Below are 17,036 nucleotides of genomic sequence, written 5' to 3'. Positions count from 1 at the left end.
CCTCCACTCCCTTCCTTTCCCTAGCCACTTCTGTGGTTTCTCTGTGTAGGAGTGACTCTCTCCATAACAGCAGTTGGTTATGACTTGTACAATCTTTATTTCCAAAATGCTTCTGCCCTGAAAGATCAATAAAACTATATGTGAGAGTGAACCATTCCATTTAATTCTGAGAGACTCCAGTGACCTATTTACTAATGACTCCATAATGAATGGATTGAAATAAATTGACCACTAAGAGTAGCTACAACTTTTATTAAAAAAGCTAATACTTTAGGAAAATAATCTCCCAACCATTACAAACTTCAAATATTTCCACTCTAGTAAAGTCCATCCAATGCTCATTCTTCATACCTCTATATATATTGATATATGGATATATATGGGTTGATGACCAGCACAAGGATTGCTGCTGAAATCCAGAGCTGGACACCCAACTGACAGTAAAACTGGCCCAGAAGTACAAAGTTTTTCTAAATTTTACATCACAGACATTATACCTTAATAGCTAAAATTAAGGAGAAACTAACTTCTTAACCCCAGTTTTAAAAAGATTTACTCAGTCTTTTCATGCAGTAGCAAGCCAGAATTTTTAGTATCAATGTTATTTCAATTAAACACCAACAATATCTCTATCAAGAACTCACAAGTCTGGCAAAGATGCTCTTTAAGGCCCACAAAATAAATTTCAGAACTCTGGCTTTAGCTTCAAGATGCAAAAAAAGGGTTTAAGATACCAATATTAATTTATTTGAGCCTAATATTATTTTCTATCTGCTGGGGAGACAGAATGAATCTGAAAAATCTAAAGTAAAACCATAACATCCGAACAGTATTTTCAAGATTAATTTTTTCTGGGCCATTCACATATTGTTTTCTCACTTAACTACTCTGCACCTTTTGACACTTAAAGGAGAATTTTAATGCTGTTTAGGAGAGTGAAGATGCTGATCTTGATGGCAAGAAATTTTTTTCAGATCTTACAGCACTACTTAAATTAATGAAGGGTTAGCAAGCAGTAGGCAATTTTATGATGCTTTTCAGTAGTGGCCCATCAATAGAAAGAAAATACTTCAAAAAGCACAACTCATTCAAAATAATTTGTCTTACTAACACAATCAGTAAGCATCCCAGCTGACACAAATAATTGCAAGGCATAATTCACTGTTAAATTATTCCAGCAATAAATAAGAGTACCTCAATTTGTGTAGAAGAGAGCTACACCAGCTTAAAACTGTTCAGAGTGATTGTGAATGAGTGCCCACTGTTAGCATCCTGATTGTTTTAGGAACAATTAACATAAAACATTTGGGGGTTTGTAGGAAATGGAAAAACAATGGCTGTATGTAGAGGTAGTTTTTTGCAGCTAGAGGTAGCTTTATGTTTGCCAATCCTTTTCACACCATTCTCCATCTGAAAATGCCCTGGGTGAAGAGAGGAAGTGGCACTTCTCTGGTCCTTAGAGAGCAGCCAGATCTGGACTGTAGAAACTGTTGTTGTTATTGTTATTATTACCTCTATTGCATAACATGTTAGGGCTAGGAGATCATTAGTATATGTGATGAAACTGAAAGCAACAAGTTGGCACACAGCAACCAACGTTTGGGAGAGAATGAGTAACAACCTCAGAAGCAGAGCAGTGTTCACCCCTTTGGACATAGCTTAGGATTCTCAACTTTATATATTTCCAGTAAATTGGAACTTCTCAGGATATCAAATATGAGCACATAGAATCATAGAATTTTAGGGGTTGGAATGGACCTTACAGATCATCTAGTCCCAACCCCTGCCCTGGGCAGGGACACCTCCCACCAGAGCAGGTTGCTCAGGGCTTCATCCAGCCTGGCTTTGAACACTGCCAGGGTTGGGGCAGCCACTGCCTCCCTGGGCAACCTGTGCCAGTGTCTCACCACCCTCACAGGGAAAAACCTTTTCCTAATAGCCTAAATTTCCACTCCTTCAATTTGAACCCGTTACCCCTCGTCCCATCACTGCAGTTCCTAACAAGGAATCACATTCCAGACCCCTGTGATTTAGAAGAGAAGCATCAGTCCAGTACAGCTGTATTTTATTTTATCATTATGTTCAGCCATGGGGACTGAGATCAAGTGTATTCCAGTCAAAGATAAGTCTTATGCTGATGTAAAAAGGCAGTGATTAGCCTAAGAAACAGTTAGGTTAAATCACACATGGTTTTCAAAACAATGAAATTATATACCTCGATTTAAAGTTGTCAGGTGGCATCAGTTCCAGTGTATGTGCTGGTCCATACAGATTAACGACAAAGAGCTTTACTGTTGGGTTTGTTTGACCTGCCTTTGGAAAGGAAAAAAAAAAATAGCTGTTTTAGAGGCACTGAATCAGTCACAGTTAAACAGACTCACTCATTAACAGAATTCAGTATATTTATAATAATGAAAAGTTAGTAAAGTTCAAATATCTTAAATTAAAATACTAATCACACAGATAAAAGATTGAAATATTGACTGATCATCTCACTGCCCTTTCCCATGGGTAGACCTTCCTGTGCAGAGCAAGTGACCAATGCTAGAAGTGGCTTTGGCCAATTCAGTAAAGTCAGTTCCTAAACCTAGAGTTAAATTCAGCCTCCAGCAAAGTCTTTTCCAGACACTATTGTTTCTTCTTCCAAAAAGCTGCACTACCTCTATCTGGGGTAGCACTCCCCCTCTTCCTCCTCTCCCTTCTTTTTCTTTACCATTTCCCCCAGTCTTCCTTCCCTGGTTTGCTGAGTCAGAAATCTCTATTTTCAGCCCTGATCAGGAGCCAGCTGCTTTGGCAGGCCAGCTCTAAGGGAAACAAAATGCTTCTTGTTGCTAAAGGGGAATAAAATGGCAGTTTGATATATATCCACTGGGAAGAGTCTGATAAATCCTGAGGATCTACAGGGAGGTGGGACTCATCCTTCTGGTAACATGGCTCATTACTAGGGATGTTCCTGGGATGAAAAGAGAGCACTGGTGATAAAAAACAAGGCTCTGAAGGGCTGCAAGGAGATGCTATTAGTCCCATATCCATGTTCTAGACATATCATCTTCGAGTTTCTGTTTTATGTAAGTCACAGGAGTCACACAACACTATATAACATCCTTGGGATATAGGGAATGGAAAGTGTGTCCCTCAATGGGGCTGACTTCTGCTTAAGAATGGAAGGACAAGGTAAAAATCACAGATTCTACAGATTTAGTCATAATAAACTACAAAGGTGTGTATCTTGCTCTTCACAGGGATATTTAGAAATGCAGAATAGCTTGGCTGAAATACACCCACAAATTCCTTTTAGAAATTTGACTTATGTCAAAATGCTGAATGCTATATCCACTCACTCCTGAGGGGTATGGAGGACAAGAAAGTGGCATTTGTATATTTTTACTACTGTTGAAAAAAGAAGGTTTTTGAAAAGGGACTTATTTAGACTCTGGGAATTCTCCTTTCTCTTCATAAAAATTCTGACATTTGCCTCAAGAGAAATGTCTTTCACAGGCATCCTTTGCATGAACACAGTTTACACAAATGCATAACTGTGGAAGACAACAACTGAAAGATCAAGTCCTTAGGACACAACTGCAGTCTCCTTTTATCCTTTGAACCTTACATTGCCTGCATAGTGGTGTCCAATTGCTCTCACAGGGAGTGCTGCCATCAGTAATTACTATCTAGCATGGGTTGTAGAGAGACACTCCAAAGCACTGTCACAGCAAGCATGGCCAAATCTGAGCTAGCCCCTGAACATGAACTACACTGCTCCAACACACTGCCCCTGTCACAAACCCCCCAGGTGTGCCCTACTCTGCTGTGTGGATTTCAGCCCTACACCTCTAGCTGTGGTTTCTAACCCCATACAAGGCCCATGGGGTGAGCAGCCTGAAGTGAGCTCAGGCAGCTGAAAGTGGATGTTCCCCCTGAATGGAAAACTCTCATCCACATCTCTCCCTCAGCAGTGAACAGCCTCAATTCCTCCACCCCTCAGGGTCCCCTCATGACAATTTAAACAGCATAAATTTTGCATAATCCTCAAAACATTTGTTCAGTAGTGCAAGAACTGTCTGCATTGAAATCCTACTATGTTCTTGATGTATGTAACAAAATTTAAACTTCCTTTCCATGGATTTTTTGAAGAACACAGTTTTCAGGTGTGACATGTACAGAGATGAGCATGTTCCAGTGTTCACACACATGTGTGTTTTCACTTTTTTATCGTAGTTAGAATTTTCTCTAATGGTTGTATTCTATAACAAAGACCAAATCTTTTTGCTTAATCTCTGTTGCTATACCACAAGCTTCATTACCAATTAATGATGTTTAACGTGTAGCTAATTTGGATTAAATGGAGACATTAAATAAAGATAATGTTTTTTCATTAATGAGATTACTGAAGTAGTATTGTGTATCACTTTTATGCTGAATTGCTAATGAAATGGAATTACTTCTTTCTTGTTTACAAGCTGACTTTTAAAAATATTCCTTATGTTTTTTTCTTTGCTCTGTCACTCAAGGCCTTTTTCCAACAGAAGTATATAAACTACCTCTAAAAAGACTGTTACTTCATTATTTTATAACATTATTTCACAGCACAGGTACATTCTACTTAAATCATGTATGTTATTGTTTCATAGTACTTGACACAGCCTAATTGTTCACCCATCAAGGATAAAGGCTCATCACCAAAATACAGCAGCAGCAATAGGATAACAGTTATATTTTATAAAGATCTCAATAAACTTCCCTTGAAATGTCAAAGAAGTACCACATCTGTGAACCTACATAGCCTGTCAGAAAGGAATTCAGACACATTGAACTGCACACAAGGGCTGGATAAACTGACCAGCTGGAGCTCAGCACAAAAAGACAGATAGGGAGGCACCTTACCAGGAAATCCCCAGACAATGAGGAGCAATTTCTGACATTATCCCTGTCTTGGCTGTTCCTTTGCTTTCCAAATCAAATCTCAAAACCCTTCTCTAAATCTTCTGAAACTCAGACATAGTTCTTTTTTTTTCTTCTTATTTTGATGGCCAGGAATCTATGTTACTCTGACTTATTCAATGCCAGTCTGTCACATTTACTAATAACAGCATAATCTACTGAGAACTATGTAACTGTGATGGAGCATGCCTTGTGCTCTGCACACAGCATGTATGGCTGCAGTGCAGCTGTGACAAATTTTTTTTTTTCTGTGCAGTCCTTCAAATGTATTGCCCTTCTCTCCAAAGTGCTGGATTGATTTTACCAAGCCAAATATCAATGATGAAATTCATTCAATTAGATTGCTGTTTCCTCACCCCATAGTTTCTCTTCAGCAAAAGGTGTCACAGCCTACTGAAAACAAAATATTCTTTCCTGAAAAGCAACATGAACAAAATCAGCCTCTGTTACTCTCTGGAAACACTCCTTCCATATGGCTGAATACTATCACTGAACATGGAAGAGGAGGTGGGGGCTGCACTCACACTCATCTTACCTTAGGATATGGATACTGCTTTCCTCTTGGATACAGACCTCCAGTGAACCTGGGAATAACCATGTTGGGTACCAAGGAGTCATTTATGGTCAGGAAGGCCAGTCTTTCACCGTCTGGAGACCACCAGTGGGCAACATGAGAATGAAGAAGTTCCTCTGCAAAACCAGATTTCCTTAGGGTCCATAAAAATATCACAGTTTCTAGCTTATTCAATTGGCACTGAATTGTTCTTTCTGTGCCTACTTGAAATGTGTCTGTTATAGTTTCGTTAAATTCACATTATCCTGAGCTGAATGTTTGGATCACAAGGCATATCAAAAGACCAAACTTTAACCATTTTCCTCACATGAATATATCCACTGATGTGTCAATAAATCATCTAAATGTGAAAGATGATTTGCAACCACCATATGTTTAGCACTATTGCGTTGCAATAGATGTGTTTAATTTGTTTGTAGGACCATTTTAATGTGGGTTTTTTGGATTTTTTTTCTTTTTAGGATTGTCAATCTTTTTTCTCTTCTTGGAATATAGAACTTCAGTATACTTGATTTCTCTGAGTTGTGGCACCTGATGACATGCAGATACTCACACAGTGATATTTATGTAAACACTTTGGAGTGCAGTATTTTCACTTCTTGTCTCAGTCTAACTGAAAGCTTTAATTCCTAGGAAGTTTGGTTTTTTTCCTGCAATGTAAATTTTTTAATTCCAAACAAAACCTTTATTTTACTCCAAATTTTATTTGATTTCCAAATCAAAATGTCACGCAATACTTTCTTACATCTATTACCATTGTATTTCAGATTCAAAAGAAACACAACAGAAACAACCACAGACACAACACTTAAACCTCTGGAATCCCAGTAGAGCAGCTCCTGAGCAGTTCCAAATTCACCCTCTACAGGTCTTCTGCTTCCAGTTGTGAAAAGACTTTAGTTTTTTTTATTATATATTTGATATGTTGACTTGTTTGGTAAGGATTTTATATCTAAATTTGGAGAATTTGGCTGACAAACTAATTGAGAATAGTGTACTAAGGGGAACAAAGGCCTGACTGCATACCTAGTGTGACAGCCTACCTAACAAAGCTACTGAAATAATTAATAGAGACTCTCTAAGATGTAGATCTGAGATCTCAAGCAGACCCTGAAGAGTTTTGAAGCACCTTAATATGCTGAATTATCTAAGGTTAGGTGCAAAGAAGCTGGGATTTGTATTCAAAGTCATATATTCTAGGACATGCTTCTCTCCCTGGCTGGAAAACTAAAGCCTTTTATACAGGAGAAGAGCAGAGAATGAATGGTGAATATCAGACAGCAAAAATCACAATTGTGTTTGTTTTAAAATATTACTGTTTGCATATAGACAAGGTTATTCACACAAAGAAAAGCTATTCCCAAATGCTTTGTAAGGTAAAATGCTAAGAGCAAACTAATGCAAATAATAAAAGAAAACAAATAAGGTCAAAAGGAGGAACAGTGCTTGCTTCAACTGAAAATCTCTTAACTTCACCTGTACAATATTCAGCCTGCTCAGCTTGTGATGCTCTTGAAAACACTGTTGAAAGTAGAGCCCTGCTCTAAGTTAAACAGTGGTTAATGGGAAAGAAGTGGGATGTTCATTCATGCCAACAGACATGGACTGGAGTCCTCTACTGTGTACAGACAGAATTCCCTTTGATCCTGATTTTAATTATGTATATTGCTGAGAAGACCCCACTGTCTGCCTGCAGACTTCTCTGTAAATCAAGAAAAGCAAGAGCTATTTGGGTCAGGGATTACAAAGACTGGGAAAAGAATGGGCAGAATCACTTAAAGAAGGCTTTAGGACATGCTTTGGGAAGAAGGCTTTGGGATGCATATCATCTTCCACAACTCTTCAGAAAATTTCTAGTCCCAAACTAAACAACTTTTACTTGTCAACAACTTTGCTTTGACAACCAATGGCTATGACTCTTATTAACTTCATTTTGTTATAGGAAAAACTTGATATACTATATCAACTTCAATGAGCTGTATCTGCTTAAATTCTCCCATTTGCATGCAGGCATGTACTGCATATAAAACTATATTCCATTCCAAACATGTCCTTTGTCCTTAAGCTTTGAAATATGCTGCCACACACTTCAAAACATTAACAGAAGCCTTGCAAGTGGGTAACTGGCAGACACAGGCTGAGGGATGCAAACTACCATTCTAACTGCAGAGTTCACTTGGGCATTAACATAATTCCTCGAAACATTCTGCCCTGCAAAACTCTACATATGAGAAGTTATATATACCTCAGGTAGCTGAATATTTAACACTGAGCTATATATCTATAAAATTCATAGTCCCATAGAAAGAGTAACTGAAATGTCTATCAATTTTAAACTGTTGTACCAAGCTATATAATCTGCTCCCTTTTTTAAAATGTTCTTAATTTGTTATTGTATTAAAAGCATTTTGGCTGCAGAGAGAAACATTCTGTGGTACTATGCAGAAGATGGGTGTAGAAGACAGAGGGTATTACAGGCTGAGCTATCCCCCGGTCCAGTTTGTCACTGCTTGCCAGTAACAGCAAGTTTTCCAGAAATCTAGTGTAGGTTGATTTAAGCAAAAGTAGCAGCCACTTGCTGAGGTAACAGTATGACACTTTTAGACCTTGTCAAAACACTCAAATTGGATTCAAGCATGTTCTTAAAGTCAAGCACAATGTCACTGCCTGGATTGAGGTGCTGGAGTCTCTTGCAAGTCACTCTAACACACAGCAATCACCACTGGGGCTGAAGGAGAGACACTAGTGAAAAAACAAGTGAGGCACCAGGCAGTATCATCTTGGATCACCTTTTGCTATATGTCCAGCAGGAGAAATGAAAACAGCCAATACTGCTTTTACACTATCTGTGCCCTCTTCTACAAACATGTTTTAACTGCAAATAGATCAGCAGTGTTGCTCATACAAGCAACAAACTGAGCCCCTTCCCTCCTCATTTGTATTGTAAATCCATAATAGCTCCAAATGTACAAATGGAGTTATTCTAGAGAAGCAAACTATACAGGATGTTTAGTTTTATTTGAACAGCTCCATTTGAAGTGCCAATCCCAGTGAAGTTGGTTGCAAAATCCCACATCCAAGTTTCACTACTATAGAATTTTTTACATGTTGCCTAGTGTTCATCATACATTTGATACACTCTGGCTGAAAATAAATTCCCTTTTCTCAGAAAATATTGCTATATGCAAACCATGAGTCAATACAAAGGATGAATAGATACAAAGGCAATCATGTAAGAAAATGAGAAGGCAAAGAAGCAAACCCAACCTTAGACAGCATTTTCTGAAATGAATAGATTTGTGCTGTTGGGTCTGTGCAAGGACCTCTTGTCTGTTTTAACAAACAGATATATTCATCCAGCTTACCTTCATATAACCAGTCTGCAATTCCATTAAAAATAATTCCTTCTTTTCCCGAGGATGTCAGGCGCAATGAGCTACTCTTTACATCAGGCTGATAGTAGATGTTATTTTCAAATATATAAATCTGGATGAGGTAAGAGGGATACAGAGAAAGCAGAACATTTTGGTAGATAGAAATGAATGTTCAGCAATGAATTTCCTCAGGCTCAGAACAGGCTACAGAATAATTCAGCATGAGTTTTCACCAACATTGGCTTCACATTCCCTTTTATTATCAATTTGGACAAACTAAGCAAACTTTTAATACCTATGGCAAGGTAAATTCTTCCCTTGAAATTGTCTTTCCAGTTAAAAATGTTTCTATTCACTTTAAGAAATATTATTACAGTCCTCATAGAAGAGGTAAGTTTTATAACAGCTGAATAGGAAAAGAAATTTTCCACTAATTCCATTCTATCCAATAAAACCATCTGATTTTCTAACTGTGAAATCAGACACACTTCTGCAAAGACATACAGCACAATGCGCCCTTGAAATTGTCTTTCCAGTTAAAAATGTTTCTATTCACTTTAAGAAATATTATTACAGTCCTCATAGAAGAGGTAAGTTTTATAACAGCTGAATAGGAAAAGAAATTTTCCACTAATTCCATTCTATCCAATAAAACCATCTGATTTTCTAACTGTGAAATCAGACACACTTCTGCAAAGACATACAGCACAATGCGTACATCCCTTGTGAAATCAGACACACTTCTGCAAAGATATACAGCACAACGCATACATCACAAACCTAAGTCACATCTTTATATCATGGTATGAGAACATACTGGAAAAGCAAAAACAAATAGCAGACTGTGGTTAACTTTTCTCAGCTTCTTGACACTATTTCTGTCTCTGACACACATTTTACCTCAAGTGTGCTATATAAAGCACATGCTATATATGTATATGTGCTATAGAAGTGTGCTATGCACTTTATTTACAAGTCTAGGCTCTGTCTCCTCTTTTTCCCCATGAGCAACAGACTGGACAGGCAGTTCCTTCCTCCTTCACTGCCACTCACAGCCTTGTCTGTTTTTCTTTCCCTGCTTACCATGTTGCAAAGCATTTCAAGTTCACTCATTCTGTGAGACTCAGCTCCAGGCTCCATGACAAAGTGCAATAAGAAAAGGGCAAAGGAACACAAACAAAAAAACCCCAATACCAACCAGACAAAAATAGCAATAAAAAGATAATAAAAATACTTTGGAGGAATGTGGGGATGGCAAAAAGGGCAGCAGACAATACAGTGATGATAAGAAAGGTTTATGACATGGACATTGTTATGTACTCAGACATGTGCCACAATGGGCTGTGTCTAACTTTCTACTATCAGCCAGGAGCACTTTGAGCACTACCACACAGTTTAGGCATATGGTGTCCCAAACTTCGTCCTTGGCCCAATTTTCCCACTCCAGGTTAATAAAAAAACAAACAACTGAGATACTAACAAGCAAAAAGCTACAGACAAGTATACAAAGCAGAACCACAGCTATTAGCATTGCCTGTAATAATGCTCTTAATCCTTTTAGTCTGTACTCTCAGATTGCTCATTTTCCTGAGCTGTCAAAGCCTGTGACTAGATGCTATTTCAGCTATAAACATCTCAGAGTTTAGCCATTTTCTTTACTTTTCTGTTAAATTACAGCGGCCATGTCTGCATTTCCACAGCTCAACAATGGAATCAAACTAACAGCAATATTATGCACCATCCTGATTCACACTATGAAAATGCAGCTAATAGCACTAGAGAAGCAACATGCCATAGAAACCTTTGTTACACTATTTCAGCAATGTACTCTGATATACAGTGACTCAGGGAGTCTAACATGAAGTAAATATATTCCCAACAAAGACCATTTAAAAAGCATAATCATTTGTCATTCTCTCGTACTTCTATGATAAATGACTTATGGGAAAATACTAACCAAAGAGCAAAGTTTTATTGTCACTATTACTGCTGTTCCCTTTGCTTCTAAATTACCATCTGAAATAGATTTCCCTATGAGTCCCCAAACTAATGATTTTGAACAGTAGCCACTTCACGATTTCTGCTGCAGAAAGCAATAAAACTGAGGGTTTTTTTCATACCATGAGCAATGCAATGATTTTAACCATTACTGGGAACCAAGGGTGACCTAGAACAAAGTTTTTTATGGTCAGAAATTCAAGAGACAGCAGCGAGCTCAAAACTGAAGTAAAAACAGTTGATACAGTTTGAATAATCCAAAATGTACTGAGCAGTAATCACATTTTTAGTTTTATAAATAATATTTGATACAGCTGAGCATTTATAGGAAGCTGAAGTACGACCCAGCATTAACAGCAAAAGTAAACAAGGATTAGAGAATGTTGGATGTATCAAGTTTTTTGAAAAAATATCAACAAACACTTCCTGTAAATGTGTATTTCCACAGTAAAAGTGCACATTTTCTTCTAAAGTAAATGAAGGAAATGCAAGCAATAACAAGGCATAGTTAATTGCTTAACCAAGAAATCCAAAGTAAATTAGCCAAGTAGTTGTTATTTATGGGAACTAAAAAATATTCCTATCAGACTACATTACAGAGAGATTAGGTAGTGGGAACCACTCTAATGACTATTGCTCAGTAAGAAGTGATTTCTTACTACTGACAATCTCTTCCTGTAAAAAAAGCTTTCAAGAGATTACCAAAAAAGCCTACTTGATCAAATGATTCTATTTTATTTAAGCTTCTTTAATTAAATGAGATCAATCTAATTCATTTTTGAAGATCAGGAGTATCATTTTTGCTTCTCTCCTCCCTTTTCAGGCTGTATTTTTAATGGTGAAGAAACCCATACTGTCTTGTCTCTGCAATAAAAAACTTAGATTTAAAGCCATCAGTGCCAGTCAAAGCACAGGATTAAGAACTACTTGTTGTATGACTGAACCATGAAAAGGTCTTTAATCCTGTTATTACTAGTTAGCAGGCATTGCTAATTCCATCTGACAGATTGCAGATAAGTAAATATCTCAGGATACTCACTGTTGTGCCACTGATTGCTGCCTCAGCTTTATTCTCCACTCATTTCATGCAGCAGCTTTGTCTCCATCCTCAGTCACCCTCTGAACATCCTTCCATCTTCTTGGTCTACTCTGCCATCCAAAGTTTCCCTTCTTTCCTCATCACCCCTGACATGTGTTTCTTCAACTTTGAAAGCTACTCCAAAACACCTTTTTTCTTCTTGAACATAGTACTGGAACATTTTTAAGTTCCTGAAAATTTTCAAAGCCACACAGCAGCTCTGTCTCTCTAGCAAGCCTTGAGCTAACTGCTTACATGAATTAACATTAAAAACGATGAATTTATGTTCCTTTGCAAAACATTTATGAAATATAACCATTCACGCTCCATGACATAACTAAACAGCATGTAAATGCACACAGATGATTCAGGATTGGTGCACCAGCAAGTAGAGCTCACACTCTCTGCCTGCAGCATTTCAGAAGACCAATATCCCCATGCTCGAGCCTGCAAAAACACCCTAGAAAGATTCACCAGTATGGTCAGTCATTTAATCTTACCTGTAATTTTGAATACTTTTAATATTTCAGGAGGTGTCATCAAGCCCCTGAACTGCTGTTTGTACCAACAGGAATGTCCTCTGCCCACTGCCTAACCCCTACAGTCAGGACTGCACTTCCCTCCATCCCTGAACATGCCAAAGTGCTCATCTGTAATTACTAAACTAGTTCACCTCTTGGAAATAAGGACTTAGGAGTTAAAATGTTGATTTCTGCAGCAAAACAGGCAGCAGAGGTGTAATAGGAGTGATAACATTACTGTGAAGGCTGCTCAGTAGTGGCCTGAGAGGCTCTTTGCTTCACTCTCCGTAAATGCAGGCAGTGGATTCAATTAAGTACAAGTACTTTGTGTAGCCACAAACCCAATCTCCCATCTGACATTACTGTCAGAGCAATGCAGCCAAGAAAGGCATTTCTAAAAGGCAGACTCACTTTCTTCACAGTGTAATATCTATATGCTACAGAAGGACCTTATACATAACACTAAAAATACTGAAATTTTAATACATCACCACTTGAAATTAATTCTGTTCACAAGATTGTGAATAGATCTAACTTGCTTTTGTCTAGTGTTTGCACACAACACTGACCAGCAGCAAAAGGTGGTTCCAAATGTGAAGTGACTTTAGGAGGAAAACAGAAACTCATTTTGTTTTATGGAAATTATCATGATCCCACCAGCTATGAGTAGAAATGCAACTATTCCTCAGCTAAAACATGCAAAAAACTGCTACACCAGGCCCCAGAGCAGAGGAAGTCCTTAAACATCAAACTCTTCCCTCCCTGCACAAAGAAAAGTTCCTTCCTTCATACATTTTTATTTTTCTTGCTCAATTTAAACATTGCCACCAATGCATTCTGGTGAAAACTCCTTACAGTTCTACTTTATGCTGCACTAAAATATATTTCCAATCTTTTCTTTCAAAACCACAAAGACTAGATGAAAATTTTTATTTTTTTAGGTGCTGGCTGCTGCTTCTGAGTACTTGCAGTGCAGCAATACATACAAGGTGAATTCATAAGCCACAATTTGGCTTTTAAAATTGAGTGAGAGAGAGAGCAAGTGGCTGGGAGAGAATTCAGACTACTACTTTTCCTATAACAGAGACTGAAACTCTCAAATACAGCAAGGTATATAGGGAATCACAACACTGGGACAAGAATAACTGATCAAAACAACAAAATATTCTTGGAGCACTATCTTGCAAACACATGTGCCTTACCTGACTCCAGTAAGTGAAACTAAAGATGTTTCCAGGGTGGATACTTCACATAATTCATCTGTCTGTATACTGTGTTTTGAGCAATGTCACATACACCAAAAATTTCCCTTGCTAGTCTATCTCCACTCAGGTATCTGGGAGCAAGTTAATAGTAAAAGTGCTTTTCTTAGTATACACTTGGGTCTATTTACTATATCATGAGTACTAAAATGTTGACTGCAACTATTGAATCTTCCCAAACTGTGAAAAGAGGAGTCGCTAACTGCGCATCAGACAGGTATTCTCATGAATATGTCAGTGGCTTTGTGCCCAAAATGCTTTCACAGCTTTCAGGCATGACGATAAGAAAATAAATTGAAAAAGGCACAAAGTGGAACCAGGATGTGCTATCTTATATGAAAATTATTATTATGGTGGTTTTAACCTCTTCAGCAGGTTTCACTACTGTTTTTTAAGTATTTGAAATCATTTTTGTAGCTAAGACCCTCAGCTAATAATGCTGTAAGTGGGGATAAATGTCAAAATCTATGGCCTTCAAAATTATTTGACTTGTTTTCTTAGAGATTTTGCACAGCTAATCACATTAAGTCTTAAACCAAATGGAGAAAAACCCCACAACATTTCTGCATTTATTTTATTCAACATTTTCCAATTAATGAGAAATACCTGCAAGAATGTTTTGGATTAGTGAGAGATTAATTCTTGATAATGATCACATCTATTTCAACTGACTGAAGAATCTGAGGCTCTGCTTACTCTAATGTTCTACCTCAGCACTAATCCTTCTCCTTCTTCTACATCTGGAAGCCTCTGCACTATTTTTTTCAGAAACCTTCTTCTAAATTAATTTCTTCCAAAACATTTATTGTTTGCAGCATGTTTCACAATTACATGATTTGATTTCGGGCTAAGGTCTTAAGCAGAGCACCCAGTCCAAACATTTAGTTCCAGATGGCAGACAGCTGTGAAAACAGAGACATCCAATCCCCCAGCTGAACAGCAAACCCAGTGCCAGTAGCTGGAGAGGCCTCTTGTGTGTCTTTAATCATTTCAAACACTACAGGCAGAGAAAAGCTGCTAAATTACACAAAAATACTCCACTTTTTCCCTTTAGGTGCTCCACTGAAGCTTCCTGCATGGGCACATCAACACTCAATCCCTCCTCTGATGGCAGGGCAGAATTTGAGGGATGCCACCAGCCTTTTACATGCCAGCTGGGCAGCAGCAGCAGCTTGCCTGGAGCTGCATGGTCTGCCCTGCACAGAGGCAGAGTGTGTGCAAAGCAGGGCTGTGAGCTCCCTACCAAAGCAGGGGCAGCTTCTCCAGCAGAGGCTGCCAGCAGCCCATGAGCCCTGGCAGTGGAGACAGAACCATGACCAGGTATTTGCATGAGTCCTAGAAATTCACCCAGACACCAAAGTTCAGACTTGTACTTATATCCAAAAGCCTGGTTTTCTTAAGGTGGGAGAGAAACAGAGCTGCAGCCCTTGCTGACACAACTTAGCTCCTTTCTTGGAACCAGTCATCAGTCTCACTTGCAGAGAAAAGCTAACAGAGGGAGGGAAATTTCTCTCAAATCTCATGTTAAGGAGGTAGCCTTAACAATCTAGCATTAGTCCTTTCTCTAACTTAGGCATGGATAAATGTATTTTATTATGAATATGATAAGGTAATTTACCACGCAACAAGTTCTTAAAATAACTTATGCAAACACTAACCCTGCAGGTATAATGTATTGCTTCTGCCTCTGTTGTTCCCCAATAGAAGAGAGAACCATCTTGAGTCTAGAAACAACATCACTCCCTTATGCTATGCTGAAGTTATGTCTCCCCACTCTGTACCACAACCAGGTACTTGTTGGCCTGTGTCACACCCCTTAGTGTAGTATGGCCACAGTTTAAAACCATGAAAAGGTACAGGTCTCCTACAGGCACAAGTTTGCAGATCCCCAATCTAATATTGCCACATTACCCCATGTGAAATGATAGTGGAAGTCACTAACAACTATCAAATAAAACAGAAGAAAATTAGTCAGCACAGCTTTTGAAATTGTCCTGATATTTTTCACAGGGATGACTTTGACACCTATTCCATAATGGTTAACAGATCATAGATTTATTTTCCTAAATTACTGAGTGAACCTTTCTAATTAATCCTCCAGAATTTGAGCATGGTAGATTTGTTTGACTTCCTGTCTGATGTCATCAACACAAGTACATTCTGACATCAATAATAACAGAAATATGTAATACAAACTGCATACGTCAGTGGGCTTTGCAGTCATGGTTTACACTTACATAAGTTTTAACAGCTCCTGAAATTAACTTTTGAAGATAAAAAGATAATACCCAGAATCCATCATGTTGTCTGGAAAGAAAAAAAAACCAGTGGAGGGCGACTAATGTTATCATTTGTCACTACATGTATTCATCAGGACAAACACCTAGTTCATGGAAGGTGCCAACCAATCTTGAAAATTACAGAGCAGATAGAGCTGGAAAGGAAAAAAAGAAGGCATCTGTATCTATACATCTTTGGTTAAAAAAACCCATACAACAAGCACTGGTCTCTTTCTGTACTGGTGAGAGTTCTATCAGTGATCCAAGGAAATGATCAGATTTTTCCACATAATCTCTGACCAACAAATACATAAATAACTATTCCAACTTGAGCAACTTCAGAACTCCCATATAATACTCCAGAGAACATGAAGTCTTCCTTACCTTTCACATAGAAAGTATGAGCTATGACAAGATTAAGGAATTTCTGATTATGCCCAGAAGGAGACCTCCAGGCATCGAGGAAATGCTTCTGCTGAAGAACTCCCTCGGTTGCTAATGACAGTGCTAAAGACATCAACCTAAAGCCTCTTCAGGCAGTCCATCTCTGACTATATGCCTGGGTGACCTTGGCAAGGACACACAGTTCATCACTCTCTGGACTAGCACAGGTGTCTGCAGAGTCCAACATTTTATACAACAGACAATTCAACTGCAGTTTTTGCTCAATGCAGAGGGGTAAGAAATTTTATTGATGCAGAAAGAAACGAGTGTCATCCTGTGCACCCACAAGGAGAGTCTGACTCCATCATCATCATATCAAATAATCAGCAGACTCCATCATCATCATGGCTGGTAGCTACACCTCAGCATAGGCTCTATCAGACTTCTTCATTTCCTAAGCGTACAGAAAAATTCTACTCCTTCTTCTTGTGAGACTGCCAGCTAATTAGTTGGATAATTAATTCTTCAAAAGCTTCAAGATGCTTTTCCATCTGCGCTTGCCTCTTACCATTTGTTCTGTCTCCTGTCTTACCATCGATTAACTGGGGCCAAATCCAGCTGCCCT

At 38.3% G+C, this 17,036-nt stretch overlaps 1 protein-coding gene across 1 annotated transcript in view; it reads right to left on the bottom strand.

Moving 5' to 3' along the window:
* DPP10 (dipeptidyl-peptidase 10 (non-functional)) overlaps positions 1 to 17,036 on the bottom strand; it is a gene marked incomplete at its 5' end in the record, with an annotated part of 138,791 nt that overhangs the window by 39,493 nt on the left and 82,262 nt on the right. The window contains 3 exons of the mRNA XM_009081331.1: positions 2,216 to 2,313; positions 5,477 to 5,631; positions 8,881 to 9,001. Of these exons, the coding sequence (XP_009079579.1) occupies positions 2,216 to 2,313; positions 5,477 to 5,631; positions 8,881 to 9,001 (374 nt within the window). The remainder of the gene's footprint in view (positions 1 to 2,215; positions 2,314 to 5,476; positions 5,632 to 8,880; positions 9,002 to 17,036) is intronic.

This window comes from Acanthisitta chloris, unplaced genomic scaffold (genome assembly GCF_000695815.1).
Source record: "Acanthisitta chloris isolate BGI_N310 unplaced genomic scaffold, ASM69581v1 scaffold25798, whole genome shotgun sequence".
Classification (NCBI taxonomy): domain Eukaryota; kingdom Metazoa; phylum Chordata; class Aves; order Passeriformes; family Acanthisittidae; genus Acanthisitta; species Acanthisitta chloris.
This window is presented reverse-complemented; position numbering and strand designations above follow the sequence as displayed.